This window comes from Schistocerca americana, chromosome 3 (assembly GCF_021461395.2).
Source record: "Schistocerca americana isolate TAMUIC-IGC-003095 chromosome 3, iqSchAmer2.1, whole genome shotgun sequence".
Lineage (NCBI taxonomy): Eukaryota > Metazoa > Arthropoda > Insecta > Orthoptera > Acrididae > Schistocerca > Schistocerca americana.
The window spans coordinates 425,360,886-425,385,348 of NC_060121.1; the positions used below are offsets into that span (position 1 = coordinate 425,360,886).

The 24,463-nt window shown below is 41.0% G+C and overlaps 1 protein-coding gene across 3 annotated transcripts in view; it reads left to right on the top strand.

Annotated features, from left to right (window-relative positions):
• Positions 1-24,463, top strand: part of LOC124605646 (transcription factor IIIA-like) — a 68,327-nt gene that overhangs the window by 13,505 nt on the left and 30,359 nt on the right. For all 3 annotated transcript variants that reach the window (XR_006978667.1, XR_006978668.1, XM_047137468.1), the window contains exons 6-7: positions 6,013-6,136; positions 8,557-8,662. Coding sequence is in view for 1 of the 3 variants with exons in the window: in XM_047137468.1 (XP_046993424.1) it covers positions 6,013-6,136; positions 8,557-8,662 (230 nt within the window). In the remaining 2 variants the exon portion in view is untranslated. The remainder of the gene's footprint in view (positions 1-6,012; positions 6,137-8,556; positions 8,663-24,463) is intronic.

The window sequence follows — 24,463 nt, forward strand, 5'->3', positions numbered from 1 at the left end:
CTCCCCATTTTAAACCAGCCAACTAACGTCACAACTGTTTACATTAGATTCATTGTGAGCAGTTGGAAGCAGGTGCATGGGCTTGCGCGTGCGCGGTTGAGTCGCGCATGTGTAGTACCTTCTCCCGCTACTGGATACAAAAGAGTGGTTGTTAGCTGAATAAGCAGTAGCAGCACGCAGTAAGATGCTACCCAGAAAAATTTTACTGGCACACGCAAGCTGCCATATTCACTGGGAGCAAACCAGGATATCTGCCCCGGGCGGCAATTTCAGCGAAGAATTAATTGCCTAGTAAAACAATGAAGTTATTTTAGACAATTCACTAAAGGAATTTGGCTTTTATTAATCTTTTCCGCTGAGGCAGTCAATGTATTTGAAACAAAGTGTTTAATTCCACACTGTTGGCTAGTTTCAACTGTTCGCTGCATTTCAAAAGGGCATGGTTTCATCTTCTAGCACATATGGCATTATGCCATAATAAAGTACCAAAAATGACATAATATGGTACTGGTACTACAAGAAAATTGACAACTGAATCTGGACATATGAATGGGCACTTTAAGCTGAATTATGCATGTTAGTATGGTTCACGAAATTTCGATGCTCTTGCAGTATCCTCTGATGTCTTGTTTCTTTTACGACATAATGTAAGATCTTTTAATGTTTTACACGTACAAACATACGGGCTTCCTGGGTCATCGTAGCTGTGCAAGCATGGTGACGCCTGTTATCTGGCACTCTATGGCAACTGCTGAAACAAACCTCTTTCTAACACATTGCAGCAAAATATTGCGAATGATTGATTGAAAAGTGTTACTTTGGAAGTAAATTTCCTTTTACACAAGATGAACTACATGTGAGAATGTGCAACGAATTTCTTAACTCGCAGAGCGTTTGACTCTAATTTAAAAATCAATTCTTTGAGAACAACCATTCAGAAAATTTCAAGCCCAGATGATCAGACATTTATGTAATTATTAGAAATTTTACTGGCACATTCGTGTGATGTATCTTGAAGTGTAGTACGCGCAAAAAAGATCAACATTATACTTGAAAGTTTAGCTTCTCTTGCAGCTTATTAATTGTCAAGACCAATATTATAAATTTTTAGACAACATAGTTGTATGGAGATAAACAGCGATTAATTTACTTATAATCAATTATTCAAAATGACTGTCACAATCGCATTATTTATTTTGCCGCCAACCGGTTTCATCCCGTAATGGGGTCATCTTCAGAGCAATTTACACCATTGGTCGCTCGCTGGAGTCGTCACCCTGCTTGTGCACGGTTGGTAACTATGATAGTTATGAAACAAGTAGGCGGGAAAATAAATAATGCAATTGTGACTGTCATTTTGAATAATTTACCAATATTATATGTGAAAGGCTTGCTTTTCTTGTAGCAACACTATGTATATTAATCTAAACCATTAACTTTTTCTGTTTGTGTGTTCATGCTACTTAGCAGTGGTAATGCTACTGGCTGACTATATCATGTGTCCTGTGCTCTTAATATCCGCTGTATCGGCTGGCAAGGTCACGTCACATGAGCTATGACTGGCTTACAAAGGCGCATCACAATCTTGATTTCAATGTTTCAGGAAGTAACATGCGGTGTTTGGTACAATTTTAATTTATACTTTCGTAATACGAAAATGTGCAGTGTATGTGGTGCTGCACATCAAAGATCTTTCCAAAATGTTGCAATTCCCCCCCCCCCCCCCCCCCCCCCCTTCTGAGTTTTGTTTACGAAAGGGTTGGGAAATTGTATGCCGCCATATAAAACCATAACCATTCAAAGGATTGATAAGTTTTACTGTTCCAAGGAAAAGTATACTGTCACTTAACATGGAAAAAGTGTATTTGTAACCGGAAATCTGGGAATTTTTTTTCCTTGTCCATGTATACACCCTGAACTGACAGCATTCAAACCATGTGGATGAAGAGCCACATACACTTTTTTGCCTCACATTTGGCATAGGTTCAAAGATGTCAGAACTTTTTGTATGCTTCATCAAAGTGTGATTTCAAGCTCATCAGCAACAGCTTGCCAATTGTTTTTTCAGATTGTAATTTTTGTGTAGATTATTTTCATCTTCCCATACCTCTGGTCAGGGATGAGCCACATTATTAAATTTGTAAGTCTTTCATTTGTCCACTTTTTCCATTGCTGCACACAACGACAAAGAACTAAAAAACATATGACTATGTATACATGCACAAACATTCAAACAAATGTGAAACAATACTGTTTTCACTCAGGCACCTGGGTGTAATACTGTCATTGAGAGGACGGGAGAGATGAACAAATACAGAGATAGATATTACCCTGCAATGCGAAATATTCTCCACACTTCGTGGACAACTCAGTTTGCCCATCAACAGCAGCTTGAACATCAGCAATGTTGCCCAACTATATCACAGAACTGCAGTCTAATGCAACAGTGTTCGGGGTAATGATATAGTGAACAAGTATTATCATAAAAAGTGGCTCATTTAAATGAACTTCATGAGCTGCACCTAAAAAGGGAGCTGTACTGTACACTGTATTTGAACCAGTTGCAGAGATGAAAAATGGGCTGTAAAATCATTAGACCTAAAAAAAGTCAGTATTTTCCAGATTGACCAACTTCAGTCAGTATTTTTAAATTTTGGTCTGTAAAGTCAGTTTTATTTTTCTTCTTTCTTCTGAGTTTGGCCAATAACAGACAACATAAAAATTAAGGATTTTTGAGCTTAGTTTTCCCCTCTTCCTAGAACCTCCTCTTTCTCCTTCTCGGAAATGTAATATATGAATCTCATTTTAACTGGTTTCTCTCTAATTGAATTGATGCTTTTGACTCTGCTTCTGAATTCTTCTGTTTTGGATCATCACTAGTGTAATACCAGTTTCTTTCGCATATCTTTTGACCGCTTCTACCTACTTAGAGGTAAACTGTAATGATATGATGTACTTGAAGATCTTTTTTCAGTGGTTTTCAACCATTCTTATTAGGTGTCCATAAAATTTCAACCATGGATGTAGATGATACGTTATGATGGACCCAATGTTAACAAACCTCTGAATCTCATCTTATGAATGAGTCCCTGACCCTGTTAGGGGAAAAAAGCTTGATTGATTTCGGCATGTGTAACATACACAACATCCATAACACATTCCAAAAATACTTAAAAGACTTTGGTCACAATGATTTGGACATATTGTTTCTCTGTAACTTTTTTGGTGGCCAAACATCTCATTTGGAAGATATGGGGGAAAAAAAATGTAATAATTTATTTCAGCCAACTAGCCATACGAGTTCAAAGTACATGTTGCAGTTTGCATATCCACTTATTGACCATGTCCTTTTCGTACAGAGTTCTGTATGGTAATGTTTACATATTTGATGACACAGTTTACACTCTCACATTTCATATGGTTTATGATATGACATGTTATTGCAAGTAAGGTGGTGGAAACCATAGACTGCCACTCTAGTAAACACATGTCTCGTCTTGAAGTTTTCCTTTGTCCATGTTCGGTCAATCAGGGTGCCTGTACTGTAAACTTCTGGGGTTATGTCTTCTCTTTTTTCCTTCAGTGTTTTTAGTAGATTTTTCCGATGCATCAGGTTTGTCCATAGGTGCTCAGTGAGGAACAATTCCCTCACTTGGAGGTATACAAATCTAGATTGCGTTGTTTTAGACACTCCAGGTGCTTTCTTTGAGTAGGTCATCTTTACTCTTCATAATGTCGCTAGGCTTTTCACTGTGAGATGTTATCTGATGATTTCTATGGTGAACAGCAGTATTGGTGAGATTTTGGCTCTGAATAATGGAATTGCTGTTTCTGGGATGAGGCGTCTAATGTGGATTATTTCACGGATAGTCATTATTGCTTGCGTTAGTTTCTCTGTCACATGTTCTGTGAAACATTTTGCACTTGTGTTGGACCCCACTTACGTCAATTCTGGTACAATTTTCAGATTTCCCTCCCTTATGAAGATCTCAGCTGATGCAGATTCTCTTGCACCATTTGTGAGCACCATCATTTCTGTTTTTGCCACATTTATTTTGAAGCCGCATTCAGTGCAACAATCTTCCATGTTGTTTATTGCTTAGTGTAGTTTTACAATGTCCTTTGAGCCTATTACAGTATTGTCTCCGTATGGGTATGATGTTACATCCTCCCTTTGGGTATTCTTACATCTTCTTCTGCTGCAAGAATAAGTAACAGAGGACTTAATGGGTCTCCCTTTAATATAGCACTTTTATTGTCGGTTGTATGCACTGTTATGGAATGAAGGCTGTTTCTATGTACTTATTGTAGAGTTTCGTGCAGATTGGCTTTCGTACTCGGGCTGCATTTTTTGAATATTCACTGACCTCTTTTGTGGCCAATGGGACCCATTCTGTAGTTGTATGTGGCAATACCTCCTGTTTGTCCTCTGGTCGTCCTTTTAGTCCTTCCTTGTTCAGTATGTCGTCGAAGTGCGTCTCTCATTCTTTCATATTGGTGTAATGTGTTTTGGTTGATTTTCTGGGGCTTAGGGCAGTATATGGGTCTCATGTGGCTTCCTCCACTAGTTTCTTTCCTTCTCTTTCCCAAAATGTTCTATTCTTTTCCTTTAGAATTTTCTTATATTGTTTTTCGACGTAAGTCTTAGGAGAGCTGTGTTCTCTATTCACCATTTTAGTTGGTGTAGGCTTTCTAGTACAGCTATCCTTAGCCTGTAACACTCAGTGTTGGGTCATTTTCTTCGCTCTTCTTTTGCATTTCAGTTTGTTTTATGCTGTCTGATTTTGCTTCCAATTTTTCTGGTGCCTGTTGTTCTCGAAAGTGCCTGTTACTTCTTTCTTTATGCTTTTTGCCATTCTCCTTGGATACTTATTTCCAGAGGAATATCCTTCCGAATAGTTTTGTATATCTGTTCTGCAATTTGTCTCCTACTATAAGTAGTGGTTTATTATTTTTACTCTGAGTGAAAAGATGGTTTACTTCACCTGTTATGTCAGTAGCTGTTTTGTTCGGTTGGAAGTATGCTGATGTTGTTGTAATGTTTTTCATTTCTGTCAGGTGTATGTTCCTGTTTGAAAGTTCTGGTTATTGGTGTTAATTTGTGAGGACTGCTGTTCTTCTTGTGGGTCTTTCACTGTTACCATGTTTTGCTTGATGATGAATGCAGTAAAATTGTGGGTGTTGCCAGTTTTGGTCAAAAATGTTTCTGTTAGAACTGCTATGTTCGTAGGAGCATCTTTAAAGTTCCTACTGCTTCTATTTTTTTGGGCATTATTCTTGTCTTATTGAAGAGACACCCAACTGTTTTCATGGGGGATGGGAATTTAGTTTTATTTGCCAGTTCTAAATTGTGAAAGGGTATTCCTACTTAAAGGACTTTCTATTATTGTTGTTTGTCAGTTCTTTACATTTCATGTTCTCTTTGAGTCCCATCTTGTTGAGAAATTGTTTTACCAAATCAGGTGTTGTGTTAAGTATTCATGTACTTCCAAAAATATTAGTCCTGTTTCCATTATACCTATCAAATGTTTCAATGAAAATTTAAAAAAAAATCCCTTCTTTGCACCTCATCCAGTCAGCACTGAGCATGCTTCTTCTCTCATTACATTGACACTCAGTGTCCTCAAGGTCATATGAGAAAGGAATATGCTGGGGAAAAGGAGTTTTCTGTTGACAACCCATTGATGCCACTATCCTTTTAAGGCATACAGTTTCAGTTGGATGGAGTAACTTAGCGTAATGTGTGTGTGTGTGTGTGTGTGTGTGTGTGTGTGTGTGTGTGTGAGATTATCATCATGTTTGAAAGACAAATTGCCTATGTGGATTTTGTGTGTTAGAGATGCAAGTAGATTCTTCAAACAAGGTGTCTGCTGGTTTATTTTAAGGTTAAGTGGTGCTTTTTAAAGCAATTGTTGTGACTGTTGCAGTAGCATTCCAGAATTTGAAAACAAATTTTCATATCGAGTAATTTTGAAAAGTGTGGAAGATAGCTTCTTGTTGTTACTTTTCCAGAATACGTCTGTGATCATTGTGGAAGAGTATTCTACAATAAGACACGCCTCCGTTCACATGTGATGGTACATCAAGATCCAAGTGAACGTGAAGTGATCTATTGCCCTTACAACAATTGTGGCAGGTAAGTAGCTTCACAGATTTCTCTCACTGCAGAAAGCAATATTGTAATTTGGGATTGAAATTACACATCTATTTATTCATACAAATCTGGGGAATAGTAATTATATGCCATCTGTCCAAAATGTTCCGAGACTTATTTCATTCCTTTCCTGGTGTATAAATGACTTCTACAGTGGAGCAGTGAACTAAACACCTCGCAGACAAGTGTTTATTCTCAAAAATATTTTGAAGAAGAGAAATATGTTTGTGAAGTTTATCCTGCATATCATGAATCTCACAAAACTATCCTGCCACAATTAATTGAAATAGAAAAAGTGGAAAATCCTTTTCTCAGAAAAATCATCACAGGTGATGAGATTTGGAGATAAGTAAATAACTATCTGCAATTTTTCCCTGATTGTCATTAGGTTGGCTGTATGGTTTTGTGCACTAATCTGGTGCTAAATGGGACCATTGTCTTCACCTGTGGTACACTGCAGTGTTATTAAATCAGTCTGTACTGTGACATAAAGATGGCCACACCACTGTCTGTTTGCACCATAGACAAACATTGTTCCATAATCAGTTTTTTTGTGGTCTGAAGATGTCCCAGGAGCAGCAAGTCATAAAAAACTTTCAGTACAGTAGAGAGACAATATTTTGCCACAGAGAAGTGTTTACCTATGGACTTAATAGATGAAAGTGGTCAAATGAGCGCGAGGAATACGAAGAGCAATATGTTCAGCTATGGCAAAAATTGATGCCAATATTCAACAAGTCTCTGTATTGAGTCTGAATAACACAAGAGTGATTGTTGGTGATTTGGGAAACCACATGCAGGTTAGTCATGTTTCTGCATATGAAACCGTGCATAACAGGCTCAACTTTCACAAAGTCTATGCAAGATGGGTTCCAAAACAATCAGACGAAGTGCATAGACATAACCATGTGAAAATCTGTCAGCACCTACTGGACTGTCATGCTAACAAAGGTGAAACATTTCTGACACACGAATTCATTACTTTGCACGACAGAGTGAATGCCAGGGCATGGAATGGAAGCACCTTGCATCTCCAGTCAGAAAGAAATTCAAGAGACTGTCATCTGCAGGAAAAGTTATGCTTGCAGATTTTGGGACTCAGGGTGACCAATCCTGGAACATTACCTGGAAAAGAGGTTAACAGTAAATGTTACAGTGATATGCTGCTAAACAAACTGAAGCGTGCAATTCACAATAAACTAAAGGTCGATTATTGGAAGGTCCACATACTACTGCCCACTCTGCTCAAACTCTTCTTGTTCCAAGGTGTGGGAGCAATTTGCTTACTATCTCAGTCTCACCCAATCAGATTTTCATCTGTTCGGTCCACTTAAATATGCTTTGAGGCCATTGATTCAACTCTGTGTTTCATGCTCCAATGTATTTTCTCTGTGTGTCGAGGCCATTTGTTTACATACGACTTGAGACAGAACAGGCCAAGGACCAGGCATAACTCACGACTGCATGTTTTTACTGTTTGCAGTTTGAGCACAGTTTATGTCTATATTTCTCCTCCTAATTCGCTTTTCTAGTGAACACCACTTTTTCAGATGGTATCAGATAGGTTCGCAGTGGTTTACCAAGTACATTGAAAAGCAGAGTGACTGTGTTGAATACTGATATCAATAAAATTGTTTTCTCTTGTTGTAATAAATTATAAAACATGACTGCATGACAAATTGATGGGAGTGGTTCCCCAAGATCGAAGAAAGTGCGAATGTGATGCATGAGTGAACAACATACCAAAGAAGGTCTTTCCTGGCATTTTTACGTGATAGTACGAACATTTTATACATTCTAATCAATTGGAGAAAGACTATGCAGGGCCCCTGAAATGTTTTAATATCATCACCTTAACGTTTCTCTATATTTTATTAATACAGTCTCGAAACTTTTTAGACTAACAGGGTGATTCTTAAATAGTTTATTTGTAACCACAATGTGTGTGTGTGTGTGTGTGTAAGTCAAGTTTATTAGAAAGTGGACACAACAGTGAATTGTGACATCCAATTTGTGCCTATTCCCCCCCCCCCCCCCCCTACTCCCCCTGTCCCGTCTCTTAGAATACTGACATTCTGATATGTATGGATCAAGAACTTAAGAAAGACTCTGTTTGTTGGACTGACTAATTTGGATTAAATTTTGGGGTATTTCACTTAATTTTTTTTTTAATCTCTTTGTTGTAGTTGACACTAATGAGGTTTCCTTTATTTGGAACTGATTATATAACTACAAAGTACAATTATGAAGCTTTGATGTTATGTTGGTTTTTCCATATAATTGAACAATGTTTTTTTATCTTTGAGTGAATTGCTTATCTGCTTAGAAACTTCTGTATTACTGTCTAAATTCTTCATAAAAATTTGTTTTAATAAAAACATTTTACAATTTAAATTGCACAGGTACTATTTTGAAAAGAAGAACCTGGACCACCATATCCACGCATGTCATGATAAGAAGAATTATCCGTGCTTGCATCCTGGCTGTGGAAGACAACTAAGTAGTCAGGTATACTGTACAAATGGATTCATTTGGTTCCTTATACCTATCAATCAGATACTGGATGATGTGATGGACGTTACAACATACAGCAGCCTTAAGAAGGAAGCAATGGATCGCAGAAAATGGAGAGGCAAAGGATCTGCTAATATAGCAGAAAACATGATGATGATGATGATGATGATGATGATGATGATGATGATGATGATGATGTTGATGACGATGACTATGATGACCTATCAATCATCCTCTATATTTACATGAACTTTATGTTCAGAATACTTCAGTTTATGATACATATATCATTAGTCCTATGGTTCTCCACTGGAAAAATTCTTAAAAATAATGGCTGCTTTTAATTCTGACTGCTGCTATTATTACTGAATACTTCTAAATAATACCATGTACTTGGAAGACACTAATTATTTGTATTATCACTGTGTTTGCAGATTCATAAATTTCATCAGCACAAATTTTACAGGTTTTTTACATTCAAAGAAATCCTTCAATGTGAATAAAAATCTCACTTTCCAAGCCATTTCAAATTAAATAAATTACCTGGGCAATCCCCCATTTTGTGTGTGAAGCAGAAAAATTAAGAACAGTCCATAGGTAGATGGAAATTATATCTGCATGGGAAGGCAAATTTATTGGTAATCAGCAGCTGTAGCTTGCTGCAGGTCCACATGTCATTGCAGAATGCAAAGAGTCAGTACTACATTCAATGCTGCTCATAGCCATCAAGTCGTCCTTAACTTTCTTCAGCATCCAGAACCTGTTCCTCTGCCCTAATATGTATGTACTGGTCTCTGTTAAAATTATTACATTCTAATGATATCTGTTCCACGTACTACACAAATACGAGGAGGCCCATAAGTAGTAAATCCCAAGTTGAGTTGTCATAATTTTTAGTAGCCATGCTTGTGACATGGAGGAGAAATCTTGTATGCGGTCTGCTGAAGTTATGTGTTATTAAAAGTTACATGTTCTGAAACGGTGACTAGTATGTTTTCCCTGGAATTATACAGGGTGAGTCACTTAACGTTACTGCTGGATATATTTCGTAAACCATATCAAATACTGACGAACCGATTCCACAGACCAAACGTGAGGAGAGGGGCTAGTGTAATTGTTTAATACAAACCATACAAAAATGCACGGAAGTATGTTTAACACAAACCTACGTTTTTTTTAAATGGAACCACGTTAGTTTTGTTAGCACATCTGAACATATAAACAAATACGTAATCAGTGCCATTTGTTGCATTGTAAAATGTTAATTACATCAGTAGATATTGTAACCTAAAGTTGACGCTTGAAAGCTCCGACGTTCAGTTGCGTGTTGTAACAAACACGGGCCACGGTCGGCGAGCAGCATCTGCAGGGACATGTTTACGATGACGACCGTGTTTACGAGTGTGGCTGTAGTGCACTGTTGCGGTTTGGTCTAGCTGTCACAGTGTCCGCATATAGTGCTTGCTGCTATTGTTATTCTGCATTCGTCTCCGCACGCAGACCAACTGTAGTACACCGTGTTAACAGACGTCTGTGATAGTGTAGTGTTGTAGGAACTGTGACCATGATGTATTCGAACTCTGAAAAGGCGGAGATGATACTCATCTATGGCGAGTGTCTACGAAATGCAGCTGAAGCCTGCAGGGTGTATGCAGAACGGTACCCGGACAGAGAGCATCCAACGTGCCGCAAACTGCAAAACATCTACCGCCAACTGTATGCAACAGGTATTGTCGTAGCACGCAAACAGGTCCGTAACAGGCCCATCACAGTAGAAGTGGGTGCAGTTGGTGTGTTAGCTGCTGTTGCCATGAACCCACACGAGTACACGGGACACTGCGAGAGCCGGTGGACTGAGTCAAAGTAGTGTCATGTGCATACTGCATCGTCACCGCTTTCACCCGTTTTCATGTGTCGCTACATCAGCAATTACATGGTGATGACTTTAATCATTGAGTGCAATTCTGTCAATGGGCATTAACAGAGAATGCGTTGCAGTTCTACCTGTTTACCGATGAAGCAGGTTTCACAAACCACGGGGCAGTGAATCTACAGACCATGCATTACTGGTCCGTGGACAATCCTCACTGGCTCAGACAGGTAGAGCAACAGCGACCGTGGACTGTAAATGTATGGTGCGGAATCATTGGCGACCACCTCATTGGTCCTCACTTCATTGCAGGGGCTCAAACAGCTGCAACATCATCGCGTTTCTACAGAATGATCTGCCAATGTTGCTCGAAAATGTCCCACTGGGAACGCGCCGACGTATGTGGTATCAGCATGATGGTGCACCTGCACTTTCCGCAATTAACACTAGGCTGACCCTTGACAGGATGTTCGACGGGCGTTTCATAGGACGTGGAGGATGCATAAATTGGCCAGCCCGTTCTCCTGATCTTACGCCTCTGGACTTCTTTCTGCGGGGTACGTTAAAGGAGAATGTGTACCGTGATGTGCCTACAACCCCAGAGGATATGAAACAACGTATTGTGGCAGCCTGCGGCGACATTACACCAGATGTACTGCGGCGTGTATGACATTCATTACGCCAGAGATTGCAATTGTGTGCAGCAAATGATGGCCACCACATTGAACATGTATTGGCCTGACATGTCGGGACACACTCTATTCCACTCCGTAATTGAAAATGGAAACCACGTGTGTATGTGTACCTCACCCCTCATGGTAATGTACATGTGCGTCAGTGAAAAAGACCAAAAAAAAGGTGTTATCATGTGGACGTAATGTGCTGTTCCAGTCTCTTCCGTACCTAAGGTCTATCACCGTTCCCTTTGGATCCCTACGTAATTCGGTGCTCTCCGATACACACGATCGAACAGCGGAGGAGTGGTACTCAAGCGTCAACTTTAGGTTACAATATCTCCGGATGTAATTAACATTTTACAATGCAACAAACGGCACTGATTACGTATTTGTTTATATGTTCAGATGTGCTAACAAAACTAACACGGTTCCATTAAAAAAAAAAAAACGTAGGTTTGTGTTAAAAAACATACATCCGTGAATTTTTTTATGGTTTGTATTAACCAATTACACTAGCCCCTCTCCTCACATTTGGTCTGTGGAATCGATTTGTCAGTATGTGATGTGGTTTACAAAATATATCCAGCGGTAATGTTAGGTGACTCACCTCGTATATCCAGTGTACTCTGCAACCAGCAACATGCAGGAAGTTCATCTCCCTGTCTTGAGCACGTACTTGATGCTCCAAAGCTGAAGACTATTTCATACGTTTTGAATTGATGGAACTGTACTGGGGATAATGCTGCCACTGCTGACAGGGACTGCCAGCATAACTGAGTGCAAGGAGTTGCTGCAGTACCTTTTTCTTGGTTTTGTTGGTCACTTTCGGTCTCCCTGAAAACACAGAATATCCAGCATGGTGCAAGTCATCAAAAGGTCCATTATACAGAATAACATCCCTTCAGTTAAAAGCAGGAGATAGTATTGTATTTACTTGAGTATAGGATGATCCTGAATGCAAGATGACCTCCCCAATTTTTAAGAAGCTATTTGGGGGGGGGGGGGGAAATTAACTTTTCTGATTAATCAGAATTACATATTGTTTTACTGATATAAAGTATCTGTCTAAAAAGTTAACACTATGTTCTAACGTCATGCTATTTATTAATTGTCTAAATTTTGATAACGCAAGAAGAAATAAAATTAAAAAAATGAAATGGCCTTCATTAATTTTCATCTTCACAAACTTTTTTGCTTACTAAGGTTGTTAGCTACAGTATCATTACTTTGAATAACTGTTAATATCCGAATAGCACAGATATTAAATTTATCTTTGTTGTTGCAAGTATTTGGCTGTTTTGCCTAATATGTTGTGATTTCTGAGGTTGTGGTTACGGTACGGCCTGAGAACACAGCTGCTCCCTCTCCCAAAAACATAGCAAGATTTCGCTTCTATACTGATGTGAGAACGTGACATTCTCTCTTGTTGCCAAAATGTTGTCTGCCCGCTGCTCTCTTGTTGCCTGTGTAGAACCAGCAGCTGGCACATCCTTCTTCATTCCCGACATAACCTCAAAAGTGAACATCAGAAACATTACAGCACCAAACACGTTAAATATGCCACTGGCCTCTATCTAGACATTCACTGTCTTCTGCGGAAACATCTACTTTTGTTGAGTAATTGTCCAATTTTAAAGTCAGTTCAATTCCAGCTACAAATGGATTCAGGCTAATTCCAGTATAAATGTCACAGAAGTTTATGGAAAGCCAAAGTATGCAGTATAGATTCCCATTGTTGGCAGAACTACAAAATTTTCTGTACACACACCACTCCCGTCCCTGCACTCATAGTTCTCAGCCAAGCTGGTGTCACTGTTCTCCCTCAAATCCTTCCATAGTGCTGTGAATGATCAACTGCGAAACACGGGCTGCAATATCTTCTAGGATGCAGGTCACATATAACAACAGCAACCAATACATAAAAAAAAAAGATTGCAATTATGATTCAGTCCAGTTCACGAACTTTCGCTCATCTCATGTTCTAGTGACGTCTGTTGGTGCTGCCTCCGTGACAGGTCCTGCCACTGTAATTTATTTTTGTGATAAACTGGATTAATTTTCTTCCATGTTTCACTGAATGTCACAATTATCTTCTAAAGCTGGTAACGTTTTTATCCGGTATTCTAATAGGTGAACAACAACTGAAATTCTCATTTGCAACTCGCTTGGTAAATTGTCACAGCAGGCTCTCATAACCAAATAAAACGCTGGTTTGGTGGTGGTCTTTTTGCTGTAGCATTTTTGCCCTTGAGTGTTAACTTTAGTTAAATAGCGTCATAAATGTTTGTGTATGATACCATACTAGTACATTTATGAAAACTTCTGTTTCAACCGGTTCACATGCAGAAAGAGTTTATAAGATGATGGAACTCAATGCTATTCCCTCCTGTATGTCACAAAATTGTCAAATTTTAAGCCGAGCAATAAATTATTGTAGTGGGTAGTTAATACTATCCTGTGCTAGTGCTGTCCAAGTCAAAAATGTCACATGATAATTCGAGCGAGGTTGATACTGTATCGAGTGCTTTGGTGTATTGGGATGTTTCAAGCCTGATAGAATGTATCATTTGCCCATCCCTGTCCTTTCAAATTCTTCAAAATAAATCTGCACATGACGCCAGTTCCCAAAGATTCATCCATAAATGTAAGACGACTCCCATATTAACAATGTTGAACTCTGCAACAGTAGCTTAATCTGTGAATACAACACAACCCCCACATTTCTCAAATGATGAATTTGGGAAAAAACATCATCTTATAATCGTGTGATAATCATGTAAATACAATACCTTACTAGATTACTACTTATATATGGAAACAGGGAAACATACGTTCTCACATAAAGAAACAAAAACTGAATTTTTACGAAATATACTTTACTTGAATATTTTGTGCTTAGTTTTTTGACCACAATCATTCTATTCACTTACAAAGAGGTACAATCTGTTGAGGAAGGCGTGACAGTTGTATTATTAAGAATGACTAATGAAGGAGTATCTAGAACATATGTGCACATTGTAAACAGATCTCTTTTGTTATCATTAAAAGTTACAGTTGTCTGCAGTGTACCATAAAAGTATGTCCATTTTGAAATTTTTTTTTTACCAGACCCTGTTTTGGTTTTGCTTCTTGAAGTGGCTTTTAAAGGAATTTCTACTGCAGTAGCAGGACACAAGTTGACCTTGTAATTGATATTGTGGAATGTAACACATCAAAAAAAAGTTTTGCATCACCCTGGTTTCCAGAACTCCTGAAGATAGACGTTGACTGTGGATATTGTGTCACAGACACAGTCACTAAACCTGCCAAAAGATGTAATCAACCATGCCTATTAGACGAAGGGGGTCCGACAGCGGATCAACCCCAGTCAGTCCACCAGGAAGGATGTACACAGCTCATGTTGTCTGTAGTTCAACCATGCCTAGACAGTCAATACCACCGTTCGATCTTGTCCACAGTGTTATTTTGTGCCAGGAAGGGCTCTCAACAAGGGAAGTGTCCAGGTGTCTCGGAGTGAACCAAAGTGATGTTGTTTGGACATGGAGGAGATACAGATCAACAGGAACCGTTGATGACATGCCTTGCTCAGGCCGCCCAAGGGCTACTACTGCAGGAGATGACTGCTACCTACGGATTATGGCTTGGAGGAACCCTGACAGCAAATCCACTATGTTCAGTAATGCTTTTGTGCAGCCACAGGACATTGTGTTATGACTCAAACTGTGCACAATAGGTTGCAATGTGCACAACTTCACTCCCGACGTCCATGGCAAGGTTCAGCTTTGCAACCACAACACCATGCAGCATGGTACAGATGGGCCCATCAACATGCCGAATGGACTGCTCAGGATTGGCATCACGTTCTCATCACCGATGAGTGTTGCATATTCCTTCAACCAGACAATCGTTGGAGACATACTTGGACGCAACCCAGTCAGGCTGAAAACCTTAGACACACTGTCCAGTGAGTGTAGCAAGGTGGAGGTTCCCTGCTGTTTTGAGGTGGCATTATGTGGGGCTGACGTACGCCACTGGTGGTCATGGAAGACGCCGAAACCGCTGTATGATTCTTGAATGCCGTCCTCCGACTGATAGTGCAACCATATTGGCAAGGCTTTTGTCTCCATGGACAACAGTTTGCGCCACCATAGTGCACATCTTGTGAATGACTTCCTTCAGGATAACGACATCTCTCGACTAGAGTGGCCAGCATGTTCTACAGACATGAACCTTTTCGAACATGCCTGAGATAGATTGAAAAGGGCTGTTATGGATAACGTGACCCACCAACCACTTTGATGGACCTACGCCGAATTGCCATTGAGGAGTGGGACAATCTGGACCAACAGTGCCTTGATGAACTTGCGGATAGTATGCCGCGACGAATACAAGCATGCATCAATGCAAGAAGACATGCTACTGGGTATTAGAGGTACCGGTGTGTACAGCAATCTGGACCACCACCTCTGAAGGTCTCACTGTGCGGTGGTACAACATGCAATGTGTGGTTTTCATGAGCAATAAAAGGGCAGAAATGATGTTTATGTTTATCTCTATTCCAATTTTCTGTACATGTTCTGGAACACTCTGAACTGGGGTGAATTGAAACTTTTTTTGATGTGTATATTTTTATTAATAAGAACTTAACAGCCATGGCAAGATTTTTGTCACTAATTTTGTAATAAACCACCAATTACTGGAATATTTAGTGAACTGAAAATGTAGTTTCAGTATTATTTTGTCTCTCCTATACACAATTGAAATTTTACCCCTGTATCATTGTTGAGCTTCAGATCCCTAGTCACTGTCTGACTGAGAATCACAATTGTGAAAGAATTTGCAGGGTCATTATCAATGACCGAATCTTCTCGTTTGTCATTCATAACATCACTGGTATCATCGAATTCCCACTCTGAACCACACAGAATGAAATGAATTACAAACACATTGGCTGCCCCATTGTCCATGGTGAATCTGTACCTCTCGCATATATTCGGAAACATAGTAATGAAAATCTGAGCAATTTCTACCAGAATTTGTATATATGCCTCATTTAGTTGGTGTCTGTTTCAGTAGGGAGGATATGATGCTAATGTAACCCATTTTGGAAACAAATACCCTAACAAAGAATGAATATCAGTTAATTACTTCTTACTATGACGTGTTTAATAAATAAGCGCAACTTAATCGCAAATTATTGGAACCATGCCATAAAGTGGGAGCAAATGAGGCAGTAGGTCAGAGTATGTAATGTGTCACAGATGATGGGCATATTACGTGAACATAACATCTCAGCACTAGTTTTATTGGCTGTATTTAATTCATTGTGAAGTGGAACAGGCATAACAGTGTAATTGAAATATATTTATGTCATGCCTATCAACTTTGAATTTTGAAATGACACGTACATATTCCTGGGAATAAAGCATCAAGGAAGGATGACAATAGGCAAAATTTATTTAACATTAACAGTACCTGTCTACTACTGCCAAAGACATTCAGTTCATTAGGAGTCATCAGGATTTCTTGATGTTGTTTTTCAACCACAATGACAATATGCCCCTGCTATCTGTTGATAATTATGAGAACAAAATTGTAACTACTGTTTCAACCACAAAACATCACTACTGAGGTGCTGCAGCCATTTGACTTTATATGGATGGGATAATGCACCTTCTGTTGTGTAGTTGAAAAATTGACCGCAGATTCAGCGTTGATGTATCCTCTTCATATCCAACACATCCTACATGCTACAACACCAAATTTGTTCCTGCAAAGGAATCCATCTAGCCATCATTTCAGAAGTTCAGGCTGTAACTTGTAAACTAATATGTTGGCACAACCCCTCATAATGCAGAAGTGCTAATTCTTTCATATTTCAAAGGTAACTGCCTGAAAAACAAGATACGGTTAACACAGATTTTGGATTAATAACTTTAAAACAATCAGCTGTAGCAATGTTCAGATACGAAATTGACCACCATTCCTTGGGATTTAAAGAAGTTGTTACAATCCTGTATATGCAACATAAAGATGGGAATTCAAATCTATTGGAACAACTAGAGATTATGGTGAAAGTGTAAAAACTGAAAGGGTTACAGGTGATAAAAAGTACTTTTTCAAGTATTTTGTGGAACTGCTAGTTTTAATGTCATATGTTTTCAGCCAATTATTATTAGGATGTGTATGTGCATATGATGTGATTCAAACTTCCAGGTATTTTTGTCTGGGATATTTGGTACTGTTGATTTTCAGTGGGAGCTTTCTGAGAAGAAATGACATCTCTCTCTCTCTCTCTCTCTCTCACTCACTCACTCTCACACACACACACACACACACACACACACACACACACACACAAAACAGCTTCAGCTTTTAAAGAAGCAGTATTACAATAAAATAGAATTTGCCACTGCCAGGTAATTCTCCATGTAACTTTTTAACTCAAACTGAACATTTTACTGTGGAAAGAACCTCCTGGAGTCCGCTTCTGGCTCATACTACAGCGGCTAAACTTCACACTACCTACAACTTTCCCGGTGGGTGTGAACCTTCACCACCTTGGCTTCGTGAAGTTGTCCATGTTAACCTTGGCCCTCATTCGCTTCCTAAGGATACTACTGCAGCCTCGGTCTATGGCCTTCAGTTTCACGACCTTCACATGGAACTTCATGATAGTACCTTTGTATACACTGATGGCTCTCGGACTGACTGTGGGGTCGGGTGTGTCTTCGTCATTGGCATCTGTGTCTTTAGATATCGGCTTGCGGCACTCTGCTCAGTATTTATAGCTGAGCTTTTTGCCTTGTATCGGCCCGCGGAGTACATCCGGTGACATAGCGTTTTCAATTGTGTCCTCTGCTCACACTCACTCAGCTCCCTTCAAAGTCTGTGTGCTGTACACCACCCATCCCTTAGTGCAGCGGGTCCAGGAAAACTGTCGCTTGCTCACTCGTGGTGGAGCCAGTGTGATGTTTCTGTGGGTTCCTGGTCAGGTCAGTCTGCCAGGAAACAAGGCTGCAGTCCTCATACCTCAGCCCACGAGTACTTACATTCCGTCCAATGATCTATGTGTTGCCGTCTGTCAGGAGGTGGTGTCCCTTTGGCATTGCCAATGGTCCTCTATCATGGGATAAGCTCTAACCTCGCCCAGTTGCTTGGACGACCTCCTTTTGGCTCTCCTGCCTGGAGGAGGTCATTTTAACTAAGCTGTGTATTGGGCACTACCTTTTAAACCATCGTTATTTGCTAAGTGGTGCTACCCCACTACTTTATACACATTGTGCCCAAGTTTTAACTGCCTGCCACTTCCTGATGGAATGCCCATTTTTTAACCGTTTACTTTCCCGCTTGGATTTGCCATCTGATTTATTGGCCATTTTAGCAAATGGCACACTGGCCGTCAACCGCATTTTACTTTTTATCTGCCAAAGCAATATGGTGAAGGCCATTTAATTTTAGTTTTGGACCTCCATTTCTGTATACTGTCTTTTTTAGCCCTTTTTCCACATGCCAGTTTTTAGCTGTCTTCTATTATGTCAATTGGGACTGACTTATAGACGTTTCTTTTAACTCCTCCGTCTTCGTGTTCTATAGTTCGGACTTAGGCGCGTATGACCCCAGTTTTTTTGCACCCTAAAGCAAAACACACACACACACACACACACACACACACACACACACACACCTCCTAGTTCACAATGAGCTCTGATGCCACATTCAGTCACATCCCAGATGTGTTCGATTGGGTTCAGATCTGGTGAATTGAGGGGGCCAACACATCAATTGGAACTCGCCACTGTGTTACTCTAACCACTCCATAACACTCCTGGCCTTGTGATATGGTGCATTACCTTCTTGAAAAATGCCACTACCACCAGAAAATACGATCGTCATGAGGTGGTTATGTGGTCTGCAACTAGTGTACGATACTCCTTGGCCATCATGATGCCTTGTACAAGCTCCACTGGACCCGTGGATGCCCACATGAATATTCCCAGAGCATAATATAGTTACTGCCAGTTTCTATCTGTCCCGCAGTACAGGTGTCAAGGAGCTGTTCCCCTGGAAAATGACCGATTTCCACCGTCCTATTGGCAAGTCAGTGCACCATGTGTTCAGACACATTTGTACTCTGCCCAGCATTGAAATTCGATGTTAGTTCCACCACAGTTCTTTGCCTGTCGTGTGTTACCAGCCTGCCCAGCCTAAGGTGTCTGATGTCTGTATGGAGGGGTGGCTGCCCAACCCCACATCTGGACATGGTTTCACCTTGGCTTCGCCACATTTTGAAGGTGACACTCATCACAGCATTCCTCGAACACTTGACAAGTTGTGCCGTTCCCGAAATGCTTGTTTTTGACAAGTTGTGCTATTCCCGAAATGCTTGTTTTTGACAAGTTGTGCTATTCCCGAAATGCTTGTGCTAAATCTCTGGGCCATCACAATCTGCTCCTGATCAAACTCAGATAGACTGTGCAGCTTCCCCCATTGTTTGTGATTGGCGGTCATTCCTCGCCAGGTGACACTGCTATCGCCTGGGTGGTTTTATATTGATAATTGGTCAGTGGTCATAATGTTCGGGCTTATCAGTGTATAAGAGAATAGTGAATTAGAATATTGCAATGTCACATCACTGCTACATGTTAAAAATAAAACCTGTCTGAATAAGCACTTTTGGTATACATATGGTGATTCAACGTGAGTAAAATTAAGTTCACAATGATTCGAGCAATTTTCAGTAAACTATCTGTTCCATAAATCTGTTTCTTCATTGCCATCCTGACAGGAAACTGCATGATATGTAAGAATTCCAGTGCTTCCAGATCACTGAACCAAGCCGGCAGCACCTAAACTGATTTTCAACAATATTATGAAGAGAACAAATTACAGATTGCTACGCACCACATAGAGGAGATGTTGAATCGAAGATAGGCACAACAAAAGGACTGCTATATATTTTAGCTTTATGTCAAACAGCCTCCTCCTGAAGCAGAAGCATGGCTGGACTGAGTCGTAACTGTAAGTGATTGGAGCAGCTGTCTGGTGGTGGGGATAAGGAGGTGACTTGGGGCGTGAGGGGAGGTACAGGGTGGTGTGGGGGAAGGTGTAGTACTTCTTGTAGGAGCATGCAGGGATATGGTGGGTACAGTAGGGCTCGTAGGTGCAGTAGGCAGTTTAGGGAGAGGGGGAGGCTGCATGTTGAGTTGTGGAGGACCAGGTGAAGTGAACTGGGGAGAAAGTGTTAAAGTTCTGGAGGAATGTGGATAGGGTGTCCACACTCTTAGTCCAGATCGTGAAGATGTTATCAGTGAATCTGAACCAGGTGTGGGCTTTGGGATTCTTGGTGTTTTGGAAGGATTCCACTAGATAGTTCATGGATTTTTTTGTAGTTGGTACCTTCAGAGCAGAAGTAATTGAGGGTGGTGATACAGAATAACATGAGTAAACAGTAGTACGGCTGTCAAGAAGAGAGACCGTGGGCTGTGGGCTGTTACTGAAACTGATTTATGTGAATGAATGGCAGCAATTAGAGTGCTGCATGATTTAAAGGTGATGATAATGAACGTCGAAAACACACAGGTGAGCTTGGTGTGGAATGTGGTAGATGAAGGCTTCCTAGCCCGGTGGACGTTATTGATGAGGTTGCTGTAGCTGTAAATGACCATGCAGCTGGTTAGTGCTAGTGCTCATTCAGTGTCACTATATTTGTTCATCCTGTGGTCAACAGCACAAGTTCTGCAGTCTGCATTACACTGGTAGCCATACAAGATACATATAATGCAGCAACTGGAACCTCTTGTTCTGCAGCAACCGTTTGAATTTGCTTTCTGGCACAGATTGAGGTTGATGACATGTGGTCGGGCAATATTCTATCGAGTGACAAGGCACATTTTACCCTACATGGTGCAGTGAGTACACAGCACTGCCAAATTTGGGGTTCCGTTAAACTGCTCACGTGTCCCGTTCATAATCCATTACATATGGAAACATTTCACATTTCTATACATCTGTCTTGCATTTGCAGCACTAGATTTGCACCAAGTGGCTAAAATTGGAGCTCCACCCCCCCCCCCCCTCCCGCAGCGCAAATCGTACATACCAAATTTTGCTGTCATATGATAACAGCAGCCCACATATTACCTCAGCTATAATCACCCAAAAAAATCTCCTTCCTGGTCACCATGACCAACTATATCTTCACCCACAATTACTTCTCCTTTGAAGGCATCACCTACAAACGAATCCATGGAACAGCAATGGTCATCCACATTGCACAATCCTATGCCAACCTATTTATGGGTCATCTTGAGGAATCTTTCCTAACACCCAGAATCCCAAACCCCTCACCTGGTTCAGATTGTTTGATGACATCTTTGTGATCTTCGCAAATGATGAGGACAGCCTATTCACATTTTTCCAGAACCTTAACACTTTCTCCCAGGTCCTCCTCAACCCAAGAAGTCATCTCGATATTGACCTCCAACTCAAGGATAGCTGCGTCAGTGCCTCCATCCATATCAAACTTACCTGCAACCCTCTCCAGATATGCCAAGGGTCTCACTGAGACTTTCACAAATGGGAATCACCCATCCAACCTTCCACAGAAACAGACCTTCCAGGCCTTATCTCTGCAGTCATCTACCCCTCCCATGTACTCACCACCTGGCCACAAAGGAGAACTCAACTCGTGACTCATTACCACCTAAGACTGGAGCAATAGAATTACATTGTCTGCATGGTTTTGAATACCTCTTCTTGTGCCCTAAAATGAGAAATATTCTATCCCTTACCCTTCCCATCCCTCCCAGTGATGGTCTGCCACCGACCAAACTTATACAGTATCCTTGTCAATCAATATACCACCTCTGCCTCCAGCCCTTCACATCATGGCTTATATCCTTGAAATAGACCTAGATGCAACACCTGTCCCATACATGCACTCATCGCCACCTGTTCCAGTCAGGCTGCAGAAATCGCATATCCCATCAAAGTCAAGGCTACCTGTGAAAGACCGAGCGAGGTGGCGCAGTGGTTAGCACACTGGACTCTCATTCGGGAGGACGACGGTTCAATTCCGTCTCCGGCCATCCTGATTTAGGTTTTCTGTGATTTCCCTAAATCGTTTCAGGCAAATGCCGGGATGGTTCCTTTGAAAGGGCACGGCCAATTTCCTTCCCAATCCTTCCCTAACCCGAGCTTGCGCTCCGTCTCTAATGACCTTGTTGTCGATGGGACGTTAAACACTACCCACCACCACCACTACCACCACCACCACCTGTGAAAGAAGCAAAGTGATCTACAAACTAAGCTGCAACCACTGTGCTGCTTTCCACGTGGGCATGACGTTTAATAGGCTATCTCATCTCATGAAATGCCAGTGACAAACTGTGGCCAAGAGACAGCTGGACCACTCAGTACCCAACGTACTGCCCACCGTAATGTGCTTCACTTCAATGATTGCTTGATGCCTATGCCATCTGGATTCTTCCTACTAATGCCATCTTTTCTGGATTGCAAAGATGGGAACTCTCCCTGCCATATATTCTAAATTCTCGTAACCTCCACGGCCCCAGCCTTCGTGATTCCCTATCCACCACTTACCAATCCCCTTCCCTGCTCCCACTCCAGCACAACCCAGTACACCCATTAGTCCTTTTCCCCTCCTCTACTTCTCTCCTTTTCTGCCCCCCCCCCCCCACCCCCCCGTCATTTTCTCCCAAACTCTGAGTTACTGCACCAAGCTGCCTTACTTGTCTCTATAACATCCCAGCACGCTCCTGCGAGGAGCACTACACCTTTCCCCACCACACGCTGCTATTCACACTCCCCACCCCATGCTGCTTGCTTACCCCCATCACAAGTGTGCTGCTCCCATCAGGTGCAATTACCACTCAGTCTGGCCACAGCAGCCAAGGACAATGGTCATGTGTATGTCTGCAAGTGCATTGTGCTTCTGTAAATATGTATGTATATTGTACTACACAAAAAGGCTGTTTGGCCGAAATCTAATACATATGGCAGGGTTTCCATTGTTCCTATCTTCTACTCAGTATCTGCTATCTGTGGTGAGTAGCACTCTATATTTTCATGATATTGTTGTTATTCCATCCTGGACTTTCCATTGTTTAAACTGATTTGCAACTACAATGGTGTCCAAAATTAAAGCAACAAATGAAAATTTTGTAAAGTTGCACTTATTTTGCCACAAAACAGTATGAACGGGTGATAGTAAAGTAGAAATAATGTAAGGAATACAGAACATAAACATCTACAGCATGCATAATGGTAGACGAAAATGTTAGGCTCCTCCCCCCCCCCCCCCTCCCCCCTCAATTTAACAAATTTGCACACACATCCTGACAGTCGGTTAATGTACCAAATTTGGGGTGTGATCTCATCTGGCAGCAATGCAGGCCTTGTGTTTATGACTACACTCTAGATGTTCGCTTCTCTGAAGATGTCAGAGGTACACATACAGCAGTTCTCTGACAATAAGGGGCCATATTGCACTGTCCTTGACTGTGTACACAGCAACAGTGGATGTGGGAGTACCCGGTAAACACTACACCATTTCGTAGGTGCCGTGACGTTATCATTAGCATGGTTCTCCATTGTCCAGTGTGCCATCTTCCATAGCGAACACAGAGATGTAGCGGTTTGTTGCTATAATTTTGGACACCACTGTAGATAAATCAACAAAGAACCGTTTGCTTGAGATGTTACTCACTGGAGGCAATTGATTTATGTCACATGTGTTCAATTGTTAAACAATGGAAAATCCAGGATGGAATGTAACAATATAACAAAAAAGGACAGTTGCTACTCACCATATAGCGGAGATGCTGAGTTGCAGACAGGCACAATAAAAGGACCGTCACACAATTAGCTTTTGTCAAAATATATCTAAAAACAATGATGATGTGACTTACCAAACGAAAGTGCTGGCAGGTCGATAGACACACAAACATACACACAAAATTCAAGCTTTCGCAACAAACGGTTGCTTCATCTGGAAAGAGGGAAGGAGAGGGAAAGACGAAAGGATGTGGGTTTTAAGGGAGAGGGTAAGGAGTCATTCCAATCCCGGGAGCAGAAAGACTTACCTTAGGGGGAAAAAGGGACAGGTATACACTCGCTCGCACGCGCGCGCGCGCGCGCGCGCGCGCGCACACGCGCACACACGCGCGCACACACACACACACACACACACACACACACACACACACACACACACACACACACACA